Source organism: Coturnix japonica, chromosome 15 (assembly GCF_054131305.1).
Source record: "Coturnix japonica strain WE chromosome 15, WE-NBRP24, whole genome shotgun sequence".
Classification (NCBI taxonomy): Eukaryota; Metazoa; Chordata; class Aves; order Galliformes; family Phasianidae; genus Coturnix; species Coturnix japonica.
In genome coordinates this window covers 16,028,894-16,048,538 of record NC_140677.1, presented here as the reverse complement: position 1 = coordinate 16,048,538, position 19,645 = coordinate 16,028,894, and the positions used below count along the sequence as shown (strand labels likewise).

The window sequence follows — 19,645 nt, the reverse complement described above, 5'->3', positions numbered from 1 at the left end:
TGTCAGTGTGAGCACAGCCATGGTACAGGCTCACATCATTGGGGGTCCACTCCTCCTGTAATGAAGTTATCAAAGAAACCGGCAACTCCTGGATTCTCCATGGGTTGTGTGGAGCATCCCAAAGACCAGCAGGTACTTTCCATATGGAAAAATCCCCAGGCTATGCTAAGTGGCTGAGTAGATATCTGTCTATTGCTTTAGCAGGCTGGGTAGGAACATTTGTGCTCGATTGCCTGAACTTCGTCACTGTGCTGTGTCCCCTTCCAAGCAGCTTCCTGCTGCACTTTGATACGGCATCACTTTTGTTTTTGTCTTTGGAGGAATAAACAAAACAGAAGGCCAAATAAAAAGCCAGCTGCCTAAAACACATTCCTCTGCTGTGACTCGGAAAAAATCTCTTCTTTAGATGTAAGCATCCACTGTTTGCATTGCTCATCTTCCCAGCGGGGGTTCTGGGCTTTGTCTGCCTCACTGGGTTGAAGTCTGACCATCCCGCTCTTCCTATTTCTGAGCTGCCTGATGTGCCATCCCTTCCTGCCACAGCTCATGACTTCCAGCTGCCTCCTGCAGCTCTGGGAGTAGATAAAACAGGTCTGGAGCCACGTACAGTGGATTGAGGTACAGTGACAGGCAGGAATGCGCCTGGGCTTGATAGGGCTAACTTTATTTAGCAGGCACGTTGCAGAGCTGGCACTGAGCGGAGAGGCAGAAGCAAAGGAATGTGTCTGCTCTCCAACAGGGAGACGGTGCAGCATATTCCAGCCCTGTCCTGGCATCAGGGTCCATGCAGTGACAGCCCCATGGGTGGGGAACTCTTTGTCCCAAAGGTCTCTGCCTCATTCTTGTGCACTCCGCTCACCTTTACCTGCTCCTGATCTTCACGCCCCCTGAGTTTACGCAGTCATGAGTTCAGCCGAGTGTGAACTCTGCTCACCCCAGTGGGAAACAGCAGAGAAAGTTCAGGACTGAAGGCAGCTGCACGCACTCAGTCAGGGAGACCAGCGGTCTCTGCTTGCTTAGCAAGAACCTGTATTTAAATAAAGCAGTGCCCCTGGAACCAAGGACTTTGGGGCTAGCCTGTAATGTGGGGAATGGAGGTCTTCGTGCTGTAAGAGGGGAAACCTCGGGGCCAAAGAGGTGCATGTACCCAGAGGTGCAGATCCATAGCTGTATTGGGAGGTATTTTAAAGATGGTTTTGCACTACATTCATGGAGCAGCTTTGAGTGCTTAAGATACAGCAATGAGGACAACCTCACAGATTCCAGAGAGCTGCTGGTGGGGTTCAGGCCAGGTCCAGCTCTCCAGGATTTCTCGCTCCTGGACCTTCCTGCTCCTTTAGGCCAGTTCTGGACACAGACATTCTGCCCTCCCTTTCCCTCCAGCTCTCTCAGATGACTGAAGTGCTGTGTATCTTTGCATAAGGAGTGACAGTGCATTCCTCTGGCACTACAGAGTGGGCTATATCCCATCATCAGATGAACCCTCATCACCTCCTGCAGCTGCATGACAGCCTCCCTCAGCCCCACCAGCCTCTTCAGGTTATTGCTACAGTCAACTCGTGTGACCTTCCTCCCTGTTTTCAAGGTTCTGATAACAAACTTTTAGGACAGCCTGGTGACCTTTGGCTCAGCTTCCTCTTTAAACTCCGGTGGCTTTTGCTTCATTGCCTAGTTGTTACCCAGCAGTTAAGATCAGTTCTGATAACAAGAGGAGCTGCTCCCTTCCCTCTCTTCCCCACACAGCTCAAATCTCTCCCATGGTGTGAAGGCTAGCTTGAGTTTCCTGCTTCTATAGCAGCAATGAGGGAAGCATGAACAGCAATCTCAGCTATACTGATCTGTATCTGTCATGTCTGTCTGATTGTAGCTGTCTGCTTTGGCTTCTCTCTCTGGATGGGAAGAGGCTGCAACAGGGCAGCCATCCCATCCAGCTGGTTGAGTTCATATGCTCCAATGCACTGCAGGGTCGGTTGCTCAAAGCCTCCTTTCTCCTTGTGTTGGGACAGAACATCAAACAGCTGCAGAAAACACATGCTGTGATTGGGAAGATGAGATGACCTTGCTCTCAGAGTAGTGTTAGTACCCTGGAGACCCAGGTGCAGTTGTTGGCTCCGTATTAGATTGTGTGCATTGCCCCCAGCCAACCCTACTTCTCTCGGTGCTTCCTCTACAGGCAGCAAATGCTCCCTCTCACCCCCTGTCTCAGAGACCCTCAGCCTTCATAGGAAAACATGGTCTCCCTGTGGCTGTGCAAAGCCTACCCTGTCCCCCAGTTGGCACAGTCTTAACGCTGGGCACACTGACATGTACAGTGTTTTAAATATTAATAGGACACTTGAGAAGTGGGTTCCGCGACGATGGAGGTAAATGTTCCATTTAGTTGCTAAGCTGAGACCCGCTCTAGCGAGAAGTTCAGTACTTTCTGGGCCTGAAATCAAAGGTTAGCTGGAATTCCATGCAAGAACAACCCGACCTAGGAGCGGAAAATAGAAGGGGAGGGAGGGCTGAGAGCTCGGGGGAGGCACCGGGAGAGCAGAGAATGAAGACGTGGATCGGAGACGCCACCTTGTGACTGCTCAGCCTCGGAACGGGACAATGCCGCCTCGTTACGATCCCAAGCTTCCTTTGGGGGTCCAAATTTGAGGGTCCAGACCCTCATTTTTAGAGTGCGATACTTTTTTGTGGCATAAATGCTCTCATTTCGTCCATCCGAGGGTGTCATTTCTGGGATACAAAGCGTTATTTTGAGGCTAACGATCTCTCTTCTGTGTGCAAAGCCTCATTTTTAGAGTCCAAAGCCTTATTTGACTCCACAACCCCACTTCTCTACAACCCACAGCCTCAGTCTGGGATCCAAGACCCTGTCTTCCCTTTGGAAAAGAGCTCCCTAGATCACCCTTTCCTAGCTGTTCATTTCTGAGATCAAAGTCCTGCAGTCCCAGGAGATGAAGGTAATGGAGAAGAGGAAGAAATCTCTGGTCAGGTAAGGCTGGAGGACCAGGGCTGGTGATTGCATGGGGTGATTTTCAAACCCAGCAAGAGCCCGTTCACCAGCCCATAGCACTCCCCATTTGAGGCCACCCAGAGGTACCAAACACAGCTTTTCCTGGTGTGCAGGAGGGCCCCAGGGTGCACTGTTGCCACCAATAGGCACACAGCCCAGTCTGTGCAGCGTTGCCTTCAGAAGAGCAGAGCAGGACTCTTCATGATGGAGGGATTGCCGAAGCACAGTGATCATGGCTTGGAACACATGGAGCAGAAGGATCACCACCTTGAACAGCAAAACTCTGTGGTTCTCTCCTATGTCATTCTTGGGTGCTGTTTCCTGGTAGACCTCTTAGTTCTGGTTAAAAGGATAGCAAAATTGCCAGGCTCATATTGACGAAAGAAGGGCTAAGATAAGGATGGACAGGGCACTCAACAGTCGCCACCACAGGCAAAATATACTTGGCTTAAGGAAGATTATAATAGAGTTTATCGCTATCTGAGAACTGCACAGTGAGAACTAAAAGCACAAAGTCCAGGCAACCTGCCACGTAAAGCTGTTCTCCATGTCGGAAGAAGCTGGGTCAGTGCTGGTGGAGCTCAGAAGTGGGGCTTTGGCCCAACAGACGCAGCAGACAGAATGGAGCTGGTTTGTATTGCAGTGCCAGGAGCTCTGACTGGGCGGCCGTGGGTGGTGTTGTGTGAGGAGGAAGGGCTGGGCAACACTCAGGGACTCTTGTCTATGCAGCCCTGGCTGCTGCAGCTGCCCCAGGTCAGGGGATGGTGGTGGGAGTGGGAGCAGTCAGGACCAGGAATGCCTCCAGTGCAGGCAGCAATATGTGCAGGTCCACACCAGGACCCAATGGGCTCTGGGGACATTGAATGGTAAAAGGGGAGGTGCTGAGTGGAGGGCAAGGGGGACAGAGGTGGTGGTGGCACTCAATGACATCTCTGCCCTGCCACAGGGCAGGAGCCACATCTGTCCCTGTCTCCTTGCTGCAGGATGGAACAGAGATCCCCCAGCTGCCCCCAGGAGGCCTGGCCAGAGAAGCCTATGGTATCACAGACCTCCAGGCCACAGCGGCAGGCTGATGAAGTGTGTGAGATGCAGGTGCCTTCATGCTCAGCTGAGGGTCCCTCTGCCTCAGACTTGTCACCACAGCAGGAGGATCCCCTGAGCTGCATCCGTGCCTGCTGTGCACACAGACCGCAGGTAGCGGGCACTCTGTGCTTCCATGGCTGCGCCTGCCCAGCCGTGCCCAGAGGGTGCCGGGGTCCCCTGATGCCAACCCCTGTAACTCCCCTCCTGTCTCAGACACAGGCACAGAAGCTGAGCTTTCTGGCCTCCATCTGTGCTGTCTGCAAAGCCTCCCTTGAGGACAGCGGTGCACATTACCGGCTGTGTGTCTGTCCGCTGGAGGTGGCGCAGTGCATTGAGGTAAGGGGAGCACGGCAGGGCCGGGCGATGGGCACAGCCCTTCCCATTGCGGGGTCACCATCTTGTCCCGTCCCATCCCATCCCATCCCACCCCATCCCACCCCACCCCATCCCACCCCATCCCATCCCATCCCATCCCATCCCATCCCATCCCATCCCATCCCATCCCATCCCGCTGTGCCCACAGGTGCTGCTGCAGGAGGAGCCCGCTGAGCGCCTGGACACGGAGCTCCGGCAGCAGGCCATGAGCACCATCGCCGCCATGAGGTACCGCCCCAGCACGGCTTTGCCAGCGTGGAGGCATCGGTCCCAGCCGGGGCCCTGAGCGGGACAGGCTGTGGGGCACAGGGTGCTGAGCGGAGCATCACACCTCTGCCCTCTCTCCCCTGGCAGTGGAGCATGGCTGCTTCCAGAGGAGCAGAAGAACCATCTCCTGCGTGCCTGCCTTGGCAGCGTCCTCCACCTCCCTCACTACAAGGACAACACGGACCTGGATGCAGCACTCTACGTGGAGGTGTGCATCAGCTGAGCCCTGGGGACGCTTCCTGGGCACCAGCACCCGGGATGCCCCTCTGCTGCCAGCAGGACGCAGCAGGGCAGGCCGCCCTGACCCTGTCCTCCTTTGCAGACCATGGAAGCCCTGCACCACCTGCTGCAGGTGCTGGTGAGCAGCGCTGGCCCCTCTGTCCTCGTGGAGCTGCAGAACATCATGGAGGTTTGGATGTGGCAACGCTGGGGTTTGCGGGGATGGTTCAAGGCCACAAAGGAGGGATCCACACGAGGTCCCCCCAGGGCCTGCTGCGGGCAGGGGGTGCTGGTCCGAGGCCGGACCTTGTGGGGTTAGAGGGGTGGGTGGGGAGCAGCAGGAAGGTGATGAGTCTGCAGCAGGACAGGGACGCAACCACCCACCCCACTGCAGCTGGGGAGCAAGGGGAAGGACGAGTGCCCCGTGCTGTGGGCACAGCAGCAGCTTTTCTCTCCACAGCTCCTGCTGCCCTTCACCACGTGCCAGCTGGCGGCCGTGGAGGAGAGGGCCATGGCGTGCATTGCCAGGCTGCTCGCCTTCAGCAACACCTGCTCCTTACCCAAGGTAGGGAGCCCTGGTGCGCACAGCTCCAGCACCCCATCCTGTCTCCACAGCCAGAGCTCACCTGTCTCCAGGCTTGCACAGAGCCTGGGCTGAGCCGTGCTGCTCTGCTCAGCCTTGTGCCTCTGCTGCCTCTCTCCCCAGGTGTGCTCCTGCTTCACAGGAGCTGTGGTGCTCCGGCATCAGTGCACAGAGGACCAACGCTTCCCTGTGCTGGGGAAGCTGGTTGGACACCTCATCCTGTGCTGCACCTCCACAGATGAGAGGACCAGAAATGAGGCAATGAAGGCTGCCCGTCAGCTTTTCGTTTTCATCGCCTGCCAAAGTGAGAGGTGTTGTGTTGGGTCGGGTCCCTCCAGACCCTCAGGTGCCTCACTGACATTGTGTGCGCTCCTCTCCAGGAATGTGGCTGTGGCAGAAGGATCCCAAGAAGCCACAGCTCCGGGAGCGCTGGCAAGTGCTGTTCTATGAACAGATTTCCCAAGAGAACAATGCCAGCAAAATCTTCAGGGTAAGAAGAGCAAACCCTGAGCCCACAGGAGAACCCAGGCTTGTGACATCTGGAAGAGTGCAGGCGCTGTCCCTGAGCAGCCCTGGTGCCTTTGGGGTCCTCATGCTCTGTACCCCAGGCATCACCCAGCCCAGCCCCTGCTCCCAGCTCTCCCAAGGCACCAACACGGCCAAGCAACTCTCTTTCCTCCCACAGATGTTTCTGAAATACCTTCAGTACCCAGAAAGGGTGAACATCTTCCTCACGGCCATAGAGAGCATGACAGCACCAAGCCTCCACAGCACCCAGCTGGCTGCCCACATGGTGGATGTTCTTGCAGCAGAGACTCACTTCCCTCCAGGGCAGGTGGGAACCTGCTGCTGCCACAGCTCCAGCCCTCGGGGCTCTGCTCCATCCCTGCACTGCACTTGGCCGGCAGGCAGCAGCAGGGATGGCAGCAGGGCCCATCCCTCCATCACCCCCCAGGTGCGAAAGATCGTGAAGGTGATGTACAGCAGCCTGCCTTCCATCAGAGCCCAGCCAGCCCTCAAAAGCCTGGGCAAGGCCCTGCTCGTGCTGGCCAGCAAACACCCGAGGGAGATGGTCAGCAGCCTGCTGGGCTGCTCCCCCACCTGCACCAGGTACGGGGCTCACAGCCCTCAGGGCTCCTCTGTCAGCCAGGCAGGGGCAGCCATGCTGACAGCCCTGGGGACCCACAGTGTCACTGTCACCATGTGGAGGGAAATGCTCTCCAAGCCCCCAGCTGTGGAGAAGGTGCTGCGGGAGCTGCTCCAAGTGCTCACAAACCATTCTCTGCAGCACATGTCTGCATCCACTGGGGACAGACCATGTGTCCTCGCCCTGGCCGTGAGTTCCTCACTCAACCAGCTCAGCCCCAGTCCCTGCTCCTCTTTATTATCCATCCCCAAGCCTGGTTCCTGCTGTGGGGCACTGGGACGCACCCCTAGACCTGCCTGGTGCTCTGGGGGTCTCCTTCCTCATTTGTCCCTCCATCCCCACACCTCTCATGGTGGGCTGGAAACCTGGGGGACAGGGCAAGGACGGTGTCTGGGTGCTTTCTGCAGGCAGCAAGGATCCTACCTGAGATACTCCAGCTGCCTCTTGTCCTGAAGGAGGCCGAGGCCGTTTTCCCCCAGCTCTTCCTGGCCCTCCTCCTGCAAGTGTCCTTCACCACGGAGCTGACGCTGCAGGAGGTGGAAATCTTCTGGGAGGGGCCCCAGCAGCACCAGCTCACTCCCATCAGGTGCCACATTCCCGTCCCCCTGCTGCACCCAGGGACCCGGTGCTGGGGCTCCCGATGTGACTCGCACCCTTCTCCACCTGCAGGTCCGCGGTGCAGTCCTTGAAGGTGCTGCTCTGCAGCGTGGGCCTCCAGAGACAGATGGAGGCCATCCAGGAGCAGGGGGGCTGGGACGCGCTTCTCAGCACTGTGACCCACCTCCAGGGTGTGCAGGTGGTGGCCAGGTGGGAGCCCTTCCTTGTGGTGTCACGGGGGGTCCCCAGTTCTCAGCCAAAGTGCAGCCACAGCCCCAGAGCCTGTGGCCCCTGTGGAGGCAGAGCACGGCCAGGAGAGCTGTGCCCACCCGGCTCGGGGCTGATGGTGCTTCTTATCCCTGCAGGGTGATGAGGGAGCTGCCTGCTGCTCTGCGTGACCCCATCTTCCACCAGCTGCTCGAGCTGCTCAGCACCAAGTTCTGCTCCTGGGAGATGGTGGCCATGGTCTTCCTGGTTGAGGTGAGCAGCAGCTGCACCATGTGGGGCTGCGGGAGCTCAGCACCAGCCCTGCTGCCTCCCTCGCGGCCAGGCTCGGCCGTGCCCTGCCGTCCTTGCTCCAGGCTGGAGGTCGCATCCAGCACTAAGAGCCGCGTGTGCTGCAGATGCTGGAGCGCGTGGAGCTCAGCGAAGAGCTGCACCGCGTCGTGAGCCTCTTCGACGCGTGTCTGCAGGGCCAGAGCGTGGGCACGCGGCAGCTGGTGCTCAGGGGCATCCTGCAGCTCAGCACGAGGCAGCACACGGTGAGCAGGAGCAGCTCTCTGCCCATCCCCTCGCTGCACGGAGGCCGCTGCCGGAGCGGTTCTGCCTCAGCGCCGGTCTCCGTTGTTCCATAAGGAACCAGAAGGAAGGGGCGTTTTTCCCGCAGGCGAGGAAGATGCTCGGCCTTGTGCCGTGCATCACGGAGCGGCTGCAGGACGCGGACAGCGGCGCCCGCGCCGTGGCCCTGCCGGTGCTCAGCACCCTGCTGCGGCTCCTGGACAGGGGGAAGCTCAGCCTCGTGGCTCTGGAGCTGGCCGCCAATCTCCCGGCGCTCTTTGAGGACGTAAGGGGAGCGGGGAGCCCGGCCCGCTGGGGATGTGGCGCTCACCCCGGTGTCCCCACGCTGGTGCTGCCGGCCCCGCTCGCCGGAGACTCGGAGCCGACGTTCCCGTCCTTCCTTCCTTCCTCCTCCGCAGGAGTCCAGCACGGTGCGGCAGCTCTCCATCCACCTCTTCCTCGACACGCTGAGCTTCGTGGAGGGCAGAGAGAAGAGGAAGATGAGGAAGGAGGTGTACAGGAGCCTGGTCCCGCTGTACCTGCACCTGCACGACGAGGAAGAGAGCGTGGCCAAGGTGGGAATCGCGTTCGCTCGGGGGACGGCGCTGCTGCCCCCGCGGTGCCGTCCGAACACAGGGGACCGCAGCCCACGGCAGCGTCAGCCCCTGCAGCCGCATCCTCCGTGCGGAGCGGCTCCGAGGAACGCGGGCTCTGCCGCTCATCTCGGCTCTTTGCAGGCCTCCCAGAAAGCCTTCCTCGGTGCCGCACGGTTCCTGCGCTGGAGGCGGCTGGAGCAGCTGGCGGAGGTGGCGCAGTTCTGGCAGATCGGCGAGTGCATGGTACGCACGTTCCCGCAGCCCGGGACCGGGTCGGGACCACCCTGCGCTCAGCCCGTGCCCGTTTCTGTGCAGCTGGTGGAGAGGAGGAAGAGCGCAGCACAGGACTACCTGGGCCAGAGCCTGCTCTACCTGCAGAGCCCGCAGGAGCCCCTGCGGCGGGAGGCCGGGAGGTTCATCGGTGAGCCACGAGGCTGAGCTTCCCCTGTCCCCAGCGCTCCGTGCTGCACACAGGGAGCAGCCGGGGTCACTGAACGTATGGCCGCAGAGCTCATTGGGAAGCACGACATCCAGACATCGCGGTCCCGTCGGTGGCGGTTCGGGCGGCGCTGACCGGGCGGTTCGGAGCCCGGCGCCCTCCGGCGGCTCCGCGGGGCACCGCGCACGGCGGCGCTTCGGAGGGGAGGGGGGACCCTACGGCTCGTGCCCGGAGCTGAGAAGGAGAGTTCTGCCCCTGGAACGTCGGGGTGAGCGACTTCTTACACGGTCTGAGAGTGTGATGGGACAAAGGGTAAAGTTTGAAACTGAAAGAGGGGAGATGCAGGTGAAATGTTAGGGGGAAGTTCTTCACCCAGTGGGCGGTGAGGTGCTGGCTGTGCTGCCCAGAGCTGGGGGTGCCATCCCTGGAGGTGCCCCAGGCCATGGAGGGACCCTGGACAGCCTGAGCTGGGGGGCAGCAGCCCATGGCAGGGCCGGGGCTATGGACTGGGAGGTCCCTTCCAACCCAACCTTGCTGTGAATGATTGACCATGACGAGCAGGGCACGGTGCATCACTCTGGGCTTAATGCATGGCTCATTTGCACTTTTTGAGTCAGGAGAGGCTGCCTGGGGTTACTTTCTCTGCATCACCATCTCCTCAAGCCACAAGTGTCCTATGGGGACAGGACTGCTGCCACGCAGAGCCACTTGCTGTCACCAGTGGTGCTTGGCCCTATCCCCATGTTACAAACCTCCAATGCAGGAAAGCAGGTGGAAGGTAAATCCCATCCCAGGAGGTTGTAAGTTCCCTGGGGGCCACCAGTGCACCCTTTGTGCCTGGGGCTCTGCGTCCTACATAGGACCCCCGGTGTGCTCACAGCTACTGCTCGTAGTCTGTTCTTACAGGGCCCCGCCAGCTGCATTCAGCTCACCAAGGAGCAGTGCATGGTATCAGGCACAGTGGCAGCATGAGGCTGGGGAAGCACACAGAAGTGGAGCCAGGCCCCCATTTCTGTCCTGGGCGTACACTGAGCCCTTCCCAAAGCTCAGCCAGCCCTGGGGAAAGGCAGAGCATATTTGAAAGAAGAAAAGAAAAAAGGGAAGAAAAAAAAGAAAGAAACCCCAAACAACAAAAAACCACTTTATTTACATAAATTACAAAAGAAAAGAAAATAATAAATAAATAAATCTCGGGCACAGAAAAAAAAAATCTACTCTTAGAAAGGGCTCATCCCCCTGGGGCCCCATCACTCAACAGCCCTCTGAGCCCCTTGCCAGGTGCTGCTGGGGCCTGCAATGCCCCAAGGCATGGAGCAGGCATGGGTTGGGGCTCCTGGCCCTCTGCCACCATGGGATGGGAGCATGGAGAGCTCCTCGGGGACAGGGAAGTGGCTGGGATCCTGCAAACCCAAATGAAGAGGAAAAGTGCCACAGGTGCAGGTGTGGGGGTCCAGGTGTGCTGGGGAGGCTGGTGTGGTGCTTGGCTCATCTGAGGGGTTGTGACACTGAAGAGAAAGTGGGGTGGGTGAGGGCAGCGTGCTGTCAGTGGGGCTCTGCGTGGAGGAGGGGTATGGTGGGGCATGGTCAGGGCAAGTGAAGCGTGATGGGCAGTGCAGCTTAGTGCAAGGGAGCTGGGGATGGGGCTGCACACCGCTGATGGGCACGAGGGATGAGTGTTGTGATGCTGGGGCTGGGCTGGGGGCTGCTTTCCTGCTCCTCCAGCCCCTGCTCTGGGGCTGCTGCTCCTTGCAAGAGGGTGGGCTGGGGTATGGCCTCCCCCCAACCTTCACAAGGACGACGTCGTGGAGTCCACTGCCTCGCGGCCGTTGCACACTGTGGGCACGTACTGTGAGGCTGAACCTGGTGGGGAAAGGCACCAATTATGAGAGGATGGATCCAGCAGCAGCACACACCCGGGGTGTCCCAGTGAAGTGACGGATCCCCAGGAGCAGCTCTGGGGTGGGATGGGGCAGCCAATCCCTCGGGAGCTGCAGCACCCCTACCTGCAGAGCAGGTTCCCCTCCCAGCTGTCTCCCTGCCCCTCCCCAGCCCAGCTTCACTCACCATGGGACTGGCTGGAGCCCGCGGCCGCCATGCTGAAGCGCGTTGTGCCCACACGGTGGCTGGCCACGTTCTTCTGTGGCTGGAAGAGTATGATGTGGAGCTTGGGGGTGAAGAGGCAGCCAAGGACCACTGTGCCGCTGAGGCTCACTGAGATACACATGGTGGTGGTCTGTACCTGGAGGCAGAGGGATGAGCGTCACAGGTGTGATAGCATCACAGGCCCAGGCAAGAGCATGGATGGGGCCCTCATCAGCTCTTTCCCAGCCCCTCCCAGCCCTGTGCTGCCCCAGTTATCTGGGCTGCTCCAATTGGGACCCATGGGAGTCCCCAGATCTCAGACTCTTACTCGGTAATCGCTGGAGGTCACGTAAAAGATGGGCAGGAAGGCCAGCCAGATGATGCAGGTTGTGTACATGGTGAACCCAATGAACTTGGCCTCATTGAAGTTTTCGGGGCATTTCCGTGTCTTGAAGGCGTAGACCGTGCACAGGACAATCAAGAGGACGTTGTAGGTGAGTGAAATGAGCATGTTGGAGTCACGGTTGTTGCACTTGAGGGTGACGATGTACCTCTTGTCAGGCTCAGTCTCCTTGCCTGTGCCGGGGGTTTCCACCAGCAGCCAGATGATGACGATGACCAGCTGGCAGGAGATGAGGGCCATGCAGATGACCACCTGTGACATGGGGCTTATGAAGCGAGGGCGCTGGACCCCCTCCTTCACCCCACTGAAGATCCTGGCGATGCGATTTGTCTTGGTCAAGAGGGCTGAATAGCAGACAGCAAAGGATGTGCCCAGCCCCAGGCGCCGGAGCGTGCACACCTCAGTGGAAGGCTTTGCAATAAAGATGAAGGTCATGCTGTAGCACATGAGGACACCAGTCAAGAGAATGTAACACAGCTCCCGTCCAGAGGCCTTCACAATGGGAGTGTCGTTGTTCTTCATGAAGACACCAAAAACAAAGAGAGTGGAGATAAATCCCAAACAAGAGATTGTGACAGGACCGATGGCCCAGGCGTCTTTCCAACGGATGTACTCCTGGGGCAACTCATAGCAGCCGTTCAGGGTCTCATTGGGCCAGTAACCCAAACCACAGTCCATGCAGGTGAACTCATCCAGCAGGTACTCATAGGGCTGGCAGGGGATGCAGATCCAGCAGCAGATGTCTCCTGGCTGCATGCTCTTGATCTCATTCTTCTTACATGGATCACTACACTGGGACACTGGGATGGACGTCTGTGCCCAGGGGATGAGGCTGGTGTTGAGGATGAGCCCCTCAGCCCAGTAGCCCACCTTCTGGTACCGGTACCGCCCATCCATGTGGTGGTAGTTGAAGATGTTGTAGCGCCCAATCCCGTCACCATAGCGGTCAAATCGAACAACGCTCTCAGTGTCTGCTGGCCTAAACGGAGCTGCAGGGAGGAGAAAGGGAGATGGTCGCTGTCTGGATGGCTGGCCCACGTGGCCATTGGGTGGGAGCACGTTCGCTCCCATAGGGATGCAGTGGGGACACACAGCCTACCATGGCCAAGAGACTATTTCTAACCTGTCCCCTTGCTCCCATGCCCAGAATGCAGCATTATTCTTTGGGATTGTGAAAGCAGTGGTGCAGAATGCTCTCACCATGCATGGGGGTCTGCATAGACATGCAGTGTCACTGCCCCCCAAACCCCCATGGCCTCTGAGTGGTACACAGGGCTCAGCCCAGAGGGGATGATGGTTCTGACTGACCTCAGAGCTGTGGGGTCCTGATTGAGTCTCTCCCTCCAGCTTAATCCCTGAGAGGTGACTAAATCAATCACAGAGCAATGGCTGAGGTCTCTGAGGAGAGACTGAGACCTCAAGGAGGAGGTGGAGCATTAGAGTGAGTGTGACTTGCGAGTGTGCCTTCCTTGCTCCTCCCTGCCCCTCCACCCATTCAGCTGTGCAGCCAAGCCCCATCTCCACCTCTGGACTCACCATTAAAATTAACATTGAGCATGAAGTCCTTGTAGAACCTCTTGCCATTGACAGGCTTCATGGAGTCGCAGAGCTTGGTGGTGTTGGGGCACAGAGCCCGGTGCATGTTGTGAAGCGAGTGAGCCATGGCATAGACCGCATTGACCACAAAGGTGATCTTGGACTCTGGCTCAAACTTGCCTGTCTTTAGGGAGTACCGGCTGCAGTCCTGTGTGTGGAGGCTGCACTTGAACTTTTGCTCCCAAAACTCCCGAAACCAGGGATTTCGGCTGTTGTTGTAGGGGTGGAGGTTGAGGAAGTATGAGGCAAACTCCTGGATGGGGTACGCTGCCAGCTCAATGGTGATGGCTCCCTCCGCCACCGCCTCACTCCCTGCTACCACACTCTCCAGGGCTCCCCACCCATCACTGGCCACCCATATGAAGGAGACATTGGCTCTGTGGGCAGCTGCCAGCAGCTCCCGGGCATCCTCACTGCGGGTGAAGAGCACAACCACCTTGGCGTTGGGTTTCTGCAGCAGCGCCCGCACCACGCCATCGTAGGTCTTCTTGTTCATGGAGCGTCCCACCTTCTCCGAGGTGGCGATGCAGATGTTGCGCATGCGGGCTTCTTGCTCAAAGGCCTCGATGCCTGTCTCGCCATAGTCGCCCTCTGAGGCCACCGTGGAGACGTAGGTCCAGTTGAAAAAGCGGAGGATCTCTGACATGGCTTTGGCTTGGTAGAAGTCGGGCGGGACGGTGCGGGCAAAGTAGTCATAGCGGGACTTGTCACTGAGTTTGGCGCTGGTGGAGGCGTAGCTGATCTGTGGGATCTGGAAGAGCCGCAGCAAGTTGGCGACCTGCATGGAGGGGAGAGGTGAGCACAGCCAGTGGGGATGTGGCCCCATGAGGGGTGTCCCCTGGGAGCATCCACTCCTAGATATGATGGGTGGCTGACCAATGGGCAACCTGCAGTCCTTGTGTGTTCCTGCTCCTTGCAGCCTCCACTCATTTCTTTTTATTTCATTATTATTTTTATTAAGGTTTTATAGTCTCCCCTCTGAGATTCAGAGTGGGAGTAAATGGATTCATGGCAAACACTGAAACTGCACCGCAGGCGAACGGAGTGATGCTCATCCACGAGCACAAAGCTGCTGCCCGCAGGGCTGGGGGGGCACAGCGGGCACTGTCCCACTGAGCCCCGTGGGCCTGGCATTGCAATTGACTGCCATGGCCACTCCTTCCCCTCGTTATCTTCAAAAGGGAGAGAGCCCCGCTAATGAGGCTGTTAGAAGCCACGGCTCTCGGCTCTCACAGCCCGCATGCAGCTCTGCTTCCCATGCAGGAGATGCAGCTTAATTAACGTGGACAAATGCTATTAGAGGCAAATCGCCCTAATGGCACAAAAGTCCCACAGGGCAGTGATGCTGAGGGGATATCGAGGGATGTGGGGCTGCCACCATCTGGTGACTCCATCGCATCAGGCAGCCTAGGACCATGGTTCTCCTGTCCTGTGTGGGGTTTTCAAGGCCATTCTGACATCAGGAGGTGTCGCTGCCCCTCCCCCTCCCCCCGTGGGCATTCTGTACCCAACCACACACCTGGAAGCCATGGAGACACGGGTGAGCTGGCCCGCACTACCTGGGAACAGCTGATCCCAAAATCCCATCCCAACCCATGGCACTGCCACTGAGGCTTCCCGTGTTCTGTCCCTGCAGATGGACCGCAACACGGCTGCAGCCATTGCCATCCAGGCATGGTGGCGAGGGCAGCTGGTGCGGAGGTCACTGCTGGTGGCGGCCAGCAACGCACGGCGCATCCAGGTTTGGTGGCGACGGGTGAACAGCCAACGGAAGGAGCAGCAGCGCATGTGGGCGCTGGCAGAGTACATCAGGATGGAGCGAGCCATTGTCCTGCTGCAGGCTCAGGCCCGGGCGTGGGCGATACGGACAGAGTACAAACGCTGCCGAGAGGCTGCCCGAACCATCCAGACCTACTGGAGGAAGTACATGCAGCGCCGGGCTGAAAGCTGCACCGAGGATGTGGATCTACACATTGAAATTGTCCTGGGCGTTCCGGGTGACTGTGGAGCCCAGAGTGAATAAAGCACCATCCCCATGGAGGGATGGTTGTTCATATGGATGCTGACCCCTGTGTTTGTGGCCACTGGGGCTGGGAGCACTGCAGTAAACAAATGGCTCTAACTGAGGGGCTGATGCCCCCCTGCTGCTGCTGGGGATGGAGCAGCATCCCATGGCATCGAGACGGAATGCACCCACCCAGCCCCAACCAGCTCTGAATGGGTGATTTCCTTAGCAGATGCTGAGCTCCCTGACACGCAGCCCAGCACTGAAGTGGGGCCAAGGAAAGGGATGGGCTCCATGGTCCCCAGCTCCAGGAGGTCCCCACCCAGTGAGGGCTGAGGTTTGGCAGCTCTACAGCCAGCATACGCCCTCTGCCACTTCTGCCCATAGCCCAGGCTCTTATCTTGCAAGGGGTACCTGGATGGAAACATCGCTGTAGGAGCCTCCGATGACACCGGTGATGGCCGTGGGCACGTCGTCATGGACAGTGTAGGAGCCGTCGGGGCAGATGTGCTCAGAGCCATCCACTCTGGTCAGCGATGCACGGACAAAGTCGAGTGACTGCTCGAGAGCATAGGTGTCCTTGGAGCAGGTATCCAGGATGTGGGCACCCAGCTTCACCCCCGGCAGGATGCTCGGGTCCTTGTTGATCTCATCCAGTGCAAAGAGCATGGCCTCGAGGCGTTGGATGCCCCGGTGCTCATTGATTTTGCCACAGTCTTCACTCCCCACTCCTTTCTCATGGACGGGGAAGAGCCCCCCGATGACCAGGTCCCCCTCAGTGCTGATCTCTTTCTTGCCATGAGTGGAGACATGCCCGGCAGCCAAGCAGGAGGCCAGGTGCATCAGCCAGAGCCAGGCAGCAATGGGGACTGCCATGGGGTGTGCTGGTGCCAGCTGGGGACCCACACGCCCCATGTCACCCAGTGCTGCCTGTTAAGGTGAGGGCAGCCAGTGCCCCGGCATCGGGTGTGGGGATGGAGCAGCGTGGTTGTGGCAGGGTTTCGTGCTGCCCTGCTGGAGCCCTTGGCACCTGGAAAAGCAAAGGGAAGAGGCACTGGGTCGGCAGGTCATGGGATGAGCTGGGGCTGCCAACCTGGGAGCTGTGAGGAGATGCTCGGGGTGGCTGAGCCAGGGCAGCATGCAGGTGTTTTGTGTCCCCACCAGCCCACGTCTCCCCCAGGAAGGATACCCACAGACAGAGCTGAGCAGACGTGACAGCTCCAGCAGCAACCCAGGACCTACAGGATGTAGCAAATGACACAGATGCGGGCAGACACGCAGGGCTACCCTGGCTGCCCAGCTCCCCGGGATGAGCTGGCACGTGCGGGGAGGCAGGCAGGCAGTGCTGCAGCGGTTCCAGGCAGTGCAGCCTAGTGGGGGACAGCTTTTCTGGCCTGTAAAGCATTGGGAAAGGAGCCATGGATGCCACCCAGGGGCTGGAGCATCAGCCAGAGCAGGGACTAAGGCAGACTTGATGGCAGATCAGAGTCCCCCGACCCCAGTGCCACCTGCTCGGCCAGGGTCAGCTGCTCCATCCCAATGCAAGGGGCACAGCTGTGCTCCCACCACATCCAGCCCCCGAGCCCCACCCCCACTGGGTGCCAGCTCCATCCCGCAGTGCTCTAGAGGCTGTTCTCTCACCACCGCCCCTTCCTTCCTCGTACACTAAATTCAGAGATTTCAGTAGAAGTAAGAGCCAGGTTTGCTGGCTCCCTTTGCACAAACCACGGAGGAGCTGGGGAATCAAAGGCTTTTGCAACAGACAGGCCTTTTTTTGGCAGTAAATGAGGTCCCCTCAGAGATGAGTTGTCTTTTCCCACACCATGAGAGAGATTTGTTTCCCGTTTAAAGTCAGCTGCTGGAATCCCACAGGGCCAGGGCTTCAGGCACTGTGAAAGAAGGGGACCCCCTCAGCCTGACAGCCCCAGCCCCAGGTGGCTGCAGCTCACGGGGGGCTCCAGGTGAGACCCATCTGAGGAAGGGCACCTTCAGCTCTCCCAAAGGGCGCTCTCAAAATCATCAGCTCCATCAGGGAAGCAGAGATGTCTGCGGCCATTCCTGCAGCCACTCACTGGGCTGATATGGTGCTGGGGAGAGACCAGCCCCCGGGAACATCTGGAGAACATCTGGGAGCGTGCAGCACCTGCCTGGGCAGAGCCTCAGCTGCCCCAGTGGCCACAGTGCTTTGGGAAGGCTCTGCCAGCTTGCAGCCTCCCTCTACCCAAAAGCATCAGCAGTCAGGGATGTTTACATCACCCAGTTGGTCCCGTGCCCCCCTGGAGCACCCTGACACCTGCACACACAAGGAGGGCCCTGGTTGCTGCTTTGATTTCAGGAGGGGACACACATCCAGCTGCAGACCCTGCAGCTTTGCAGCCAGGACCCTGCCCTGGGCTTGGCACTGTGCACACAGGCATGCACCCGTGCAAGGTGCATGGGCAAGTACTGCACAGGGGCTTGCACACCAACACCACGCACTCTGCAGGCACTCCCGTTGCAGGGGTACCGTGTGTGCTCACACCTGCACCGTGCTGATAATGGGTCCATGCCCCGCACAAATCCACACGTGTGTACAAGAGTGGCACACTGCAGCGCACACATGCCATGTGGCAACACACGCGTGTGCACAACGCCAGGAGCAGGGTGACACCTGGAAGCGCCTCCAAAACCTCCTCACTTTGGGTCGACCCGTACGTTCCAGCCACCGGGCTTCTCCGGTCCAGCCGGAGGGAGCGAGAGGGGAGGACGCAAAGAGCGGCTGGCAGAGCGTCAGGGTGCCCCTGCCCCGCGGCAGCACCCGTGTGCTCGGGGAGGATGCGGGGTCACCCGTGCACCCAGCCGGCCCGAAGCACCCCAGGGCCGGCAGCCCCCGGAGCAGCGAGCGAAGGGCAGGCGGGGGCTGCCCCGGCACCTGCCGCGCTGTCACCTCTGCGCCCCGGCGCCGCAACTGGACGGGCTGGTGGCCACGGCTCCTTCTCCGGGGCTCGCAGCGAAGCTCCCGTGTAACCCGCGGCCACCGGTGCCGTGCCGGCCCCCCCCGCCTCCGCTCCCCTCCCTCCGCCCCGCGACTCCCGGCACCGGCTTTGGGCTCTGACCGCGGTGCCGCGGCCCCGACGGCTCCCGGAGCGGCCGACCCCCACCCTCCGGGCACCCGAGGCCACGAGATCCGCAGCTCTTACCTGGGCCCGGCGGGGCTGCGCCGACAGCCGGTACCGCTGCCGTTTCGGAGCTCCTGCTGCCGCCCGCCTCCCGCCGCCGCCGCCTCTGACACTCCGCCAGCCCCAGCCCGGCGGAGCCGCTCCGCCCCCGGCCCCCGCCCCGGCCCGGCCCCGGGCAGCGGCCCCCCGCTGGGCAGCGGTCGGGACACGGGCGGCACGGCGGAGGCACCGAGAGACCCGAGCCGCCCCCGCCGAGCACGGGGGTCCCAGCCCCGGCTGCAGCCCCGCTGCTCACGCCCGGCACCCAAGCTCCAAACCCTGGGTGATGTTCCCCGCTTGTCCCCCCTCCAACTCGTAGTGCAGAGCCTGCAGGGGGGCAGCTCGGGCTGTAGTTGGGTTTCGAGACCTCGACGGACTCCGCCGTTTACCCAAATTCTTCCCGCAGCCCTTCGGCTGCCCAGCACCCCACTTTGCTGCACCCCAGCCCTCCCCCCCAGTGTTGTGCCGGCAGTTTGACTGGCCCCAACTCCCAGCAGTCCTGAACTGAGGGCATATCCCGGGTACTGGGGCACAAGTCTGATGTGGGGACATAACCCAGGACATCCACAACAAAGCCCCTTCTAGACTCTCCTGCAGCACCAGGACTCTGCCGCTCCCAGCACTGGATGGGGCAGCAGCAGGTGCCTTTGCTGTGGGGAGAGCAGAGTGGGACCAGCACGGCCAAAACCCGAGGTCCCAGCCCGGCACATGAGGCTCACACGGTCCTGGCACCCAGCAACAACCAAATCCCACCAGGAAGCATCCTGGCTGCTGCTGCTTCAGCATTGCTGGCAGCAGAGGGACAACAGCAAAGATCCCCCACCCCCTGTTTTCCATAGGGTTAGGGGACAAGCAGGGTTAGGAGCTGCCGTCTGCCTCCAATCCCCAGAGACTCAGCCAGGCATGAATATTTCAGGGGGCTTGGCTGTTTTGTAATAACCAGCAATAAAGATAAACACCAGGAAGAGCGATATTTTACCATGTGGGCTGGAGGAGTTTAATATTTTATCACTCAGAGCACAAAATATTTATAAATAATCTCCTGTCAATCACTGGGTGAGGACTAACCGAGACCTTTCCGAGCCAGAGAGGGTAAATCTCCCCACAAGGGACAGCCAGACCCTCTGCCCCTTGATACTGGCCCAGCAACCTTGGGGTACTGGGGACACTGGGGCAGGGAAGGGGCTGTGCTCTGCTGGGAGAAGTGCTCCGGCACTGAATGTTATGGGTGAGGTGGCAATGGGGTCAGGAGGAGAGGCAGAGCCCCAGTCCTTC

The 19,645-nt window shown here is 59.5% G+C and overlaps 3 protein-coding genes across 3 annotated transcripts; 2 read left to right on the top strand and 1 right to left on the bottom strand.

The window, feature by feature from the left end:
• Positions 1 to 3,452: 3,452 nt before the first annotated feature.
• On the top strand, positions 3,453 to 10,099 carry LOC107319628 (maestro heat-like repeat-containing protein family member 7). The gene is made up of 21 exons (XM_085517111.1): positions 3,453 to 3,634; positions 3,988 to 4,198; positions 4,301 to 4,423; positions 4,611 to 4,690; positions 4,817 to 4,937; positions 5,052 to 5,138; positions 5,409 to 5,513; positions 5,655 to 5,835; positions 5,912 to 6,021; positions 6,217 to 6,366; positions 6,487 to 6,867; positions 7,086 to 7,264; positions 7,348 to 7,485; positions 7,641 to 7,755; positions 7,899 to 8,036; positions 8,162 to 8,338; positions 8,472 to 8,627; positions 8,790 to 8,891; positions 8,964 to 9,069; positions 9,157 to 9,865; positions 9,981 to 10,099. Exons 1-20 carry the CDS (start codon positions 3,552 to 3,554, stop codon positions 9,219 to 9,221), a joined length of 2,808 nt encoding a protein of 935 aa, XP_085373237.1. The 5' UTR covers positions 3,453 to 3,551; the 3' UTR covers positions 9,222 to 9,865; positions 9,981 to 10,099.
• A 113-nt stretch (positions 10,100 to 10,212) lies between these two features.
• Positions 10,213 to 18,445, bottom strand: GRM2 (glutamate metabotropic receptor 2). The gene is made up of 6 exons (XM_015874622.3): positions 18,353 to 18,445; positions 15,588 to 16,203; positions 13,109 to 13,946; positions 11,498 to 12,561; positions 11,152 to 11,326; positions 10,213 to 10,947 (listed from the first exon to the last, which is right to left on the bottom strand). Exons 2-6 carry the CDS (start codon positions 16,086 to 16,088, stop codon positions 10,874 to 10,876), a joined length of 2,652 nt encoding a protein of 883 aa, XP_015730108.2. The 5' UTR covers positions 16,089 to 16,203; positions 18,353 to 18,445; the 3' UTR covers positions 10,213 to 10,873.
• Positions 14,388 to 15,228, top strand: LOC107319629 (IQ domain-containing protein F5). The gene is made up of 2 exons (XM_015874626.3): positions 14,388 to 14,708; positions 14,805 to 15,228. The coding sequence occupies exons 1-2, from the start codon at positions 14,697 to 14,699 to the stop codon at positions 15,189 to 15,191; spliced, it is 399 nt and encodes a 132-aa protein (XP_015730112.2). The 5' UTR covers positions 14,388 to 14,696; the 3' UTR covers positions 15,192 to 15,228.
• Positions 18,446 to 19,645: the final 1,200 nt, after the last annotated feature.

Bases quoted from the DNA above. Each gene is read 5' to 3' on its own strand.
- LOC107319628 (XM_085517111.1), top strand. From the start codon at position 3,552: ATGTCGGAAGAAGCTGGGTCAGTGCTGGTGGAGCTCAGAAGTGGGGCT. The intron at 4,424-4,610 runs GTAAGGGGAGCA...CTGTGCCCACAG, and splicing joins AGGTGGCGCAGTGCATTGAG to GTGCTGCTGCAGGAGGAGCC. The intron at 8,339-8,471 runs GTAAGGGGAGCG...CCTCCTCCGCAG, and splicing joins TCCCGGCGCTCTTTGAGGAC to GAGTCCAGCACGGTGCGGCA.
- GRM2 (XM_015874622.3), bottom strand. From the start codon at position 16,088: ATGGGGCGTGTGGGTCCCCAGCTGGCACCAGCACACCCCATGGCAGTC. The intron at 12,562-13,108 runs GTGAGTCCAGAG...TCCTCCCTGCAG, and splicing joins GCTCAATGTTAATTTTAATG to CTCCGTTTAGGCCAGCAGAC. The intron at 10,948-11,151 runs GTGAGTGAAGCT...TTTCCCCACCAG, and splicing joins GGGCTCCAGCCAGTCCCATG to GTTCAGCCTCACAGTACGTG.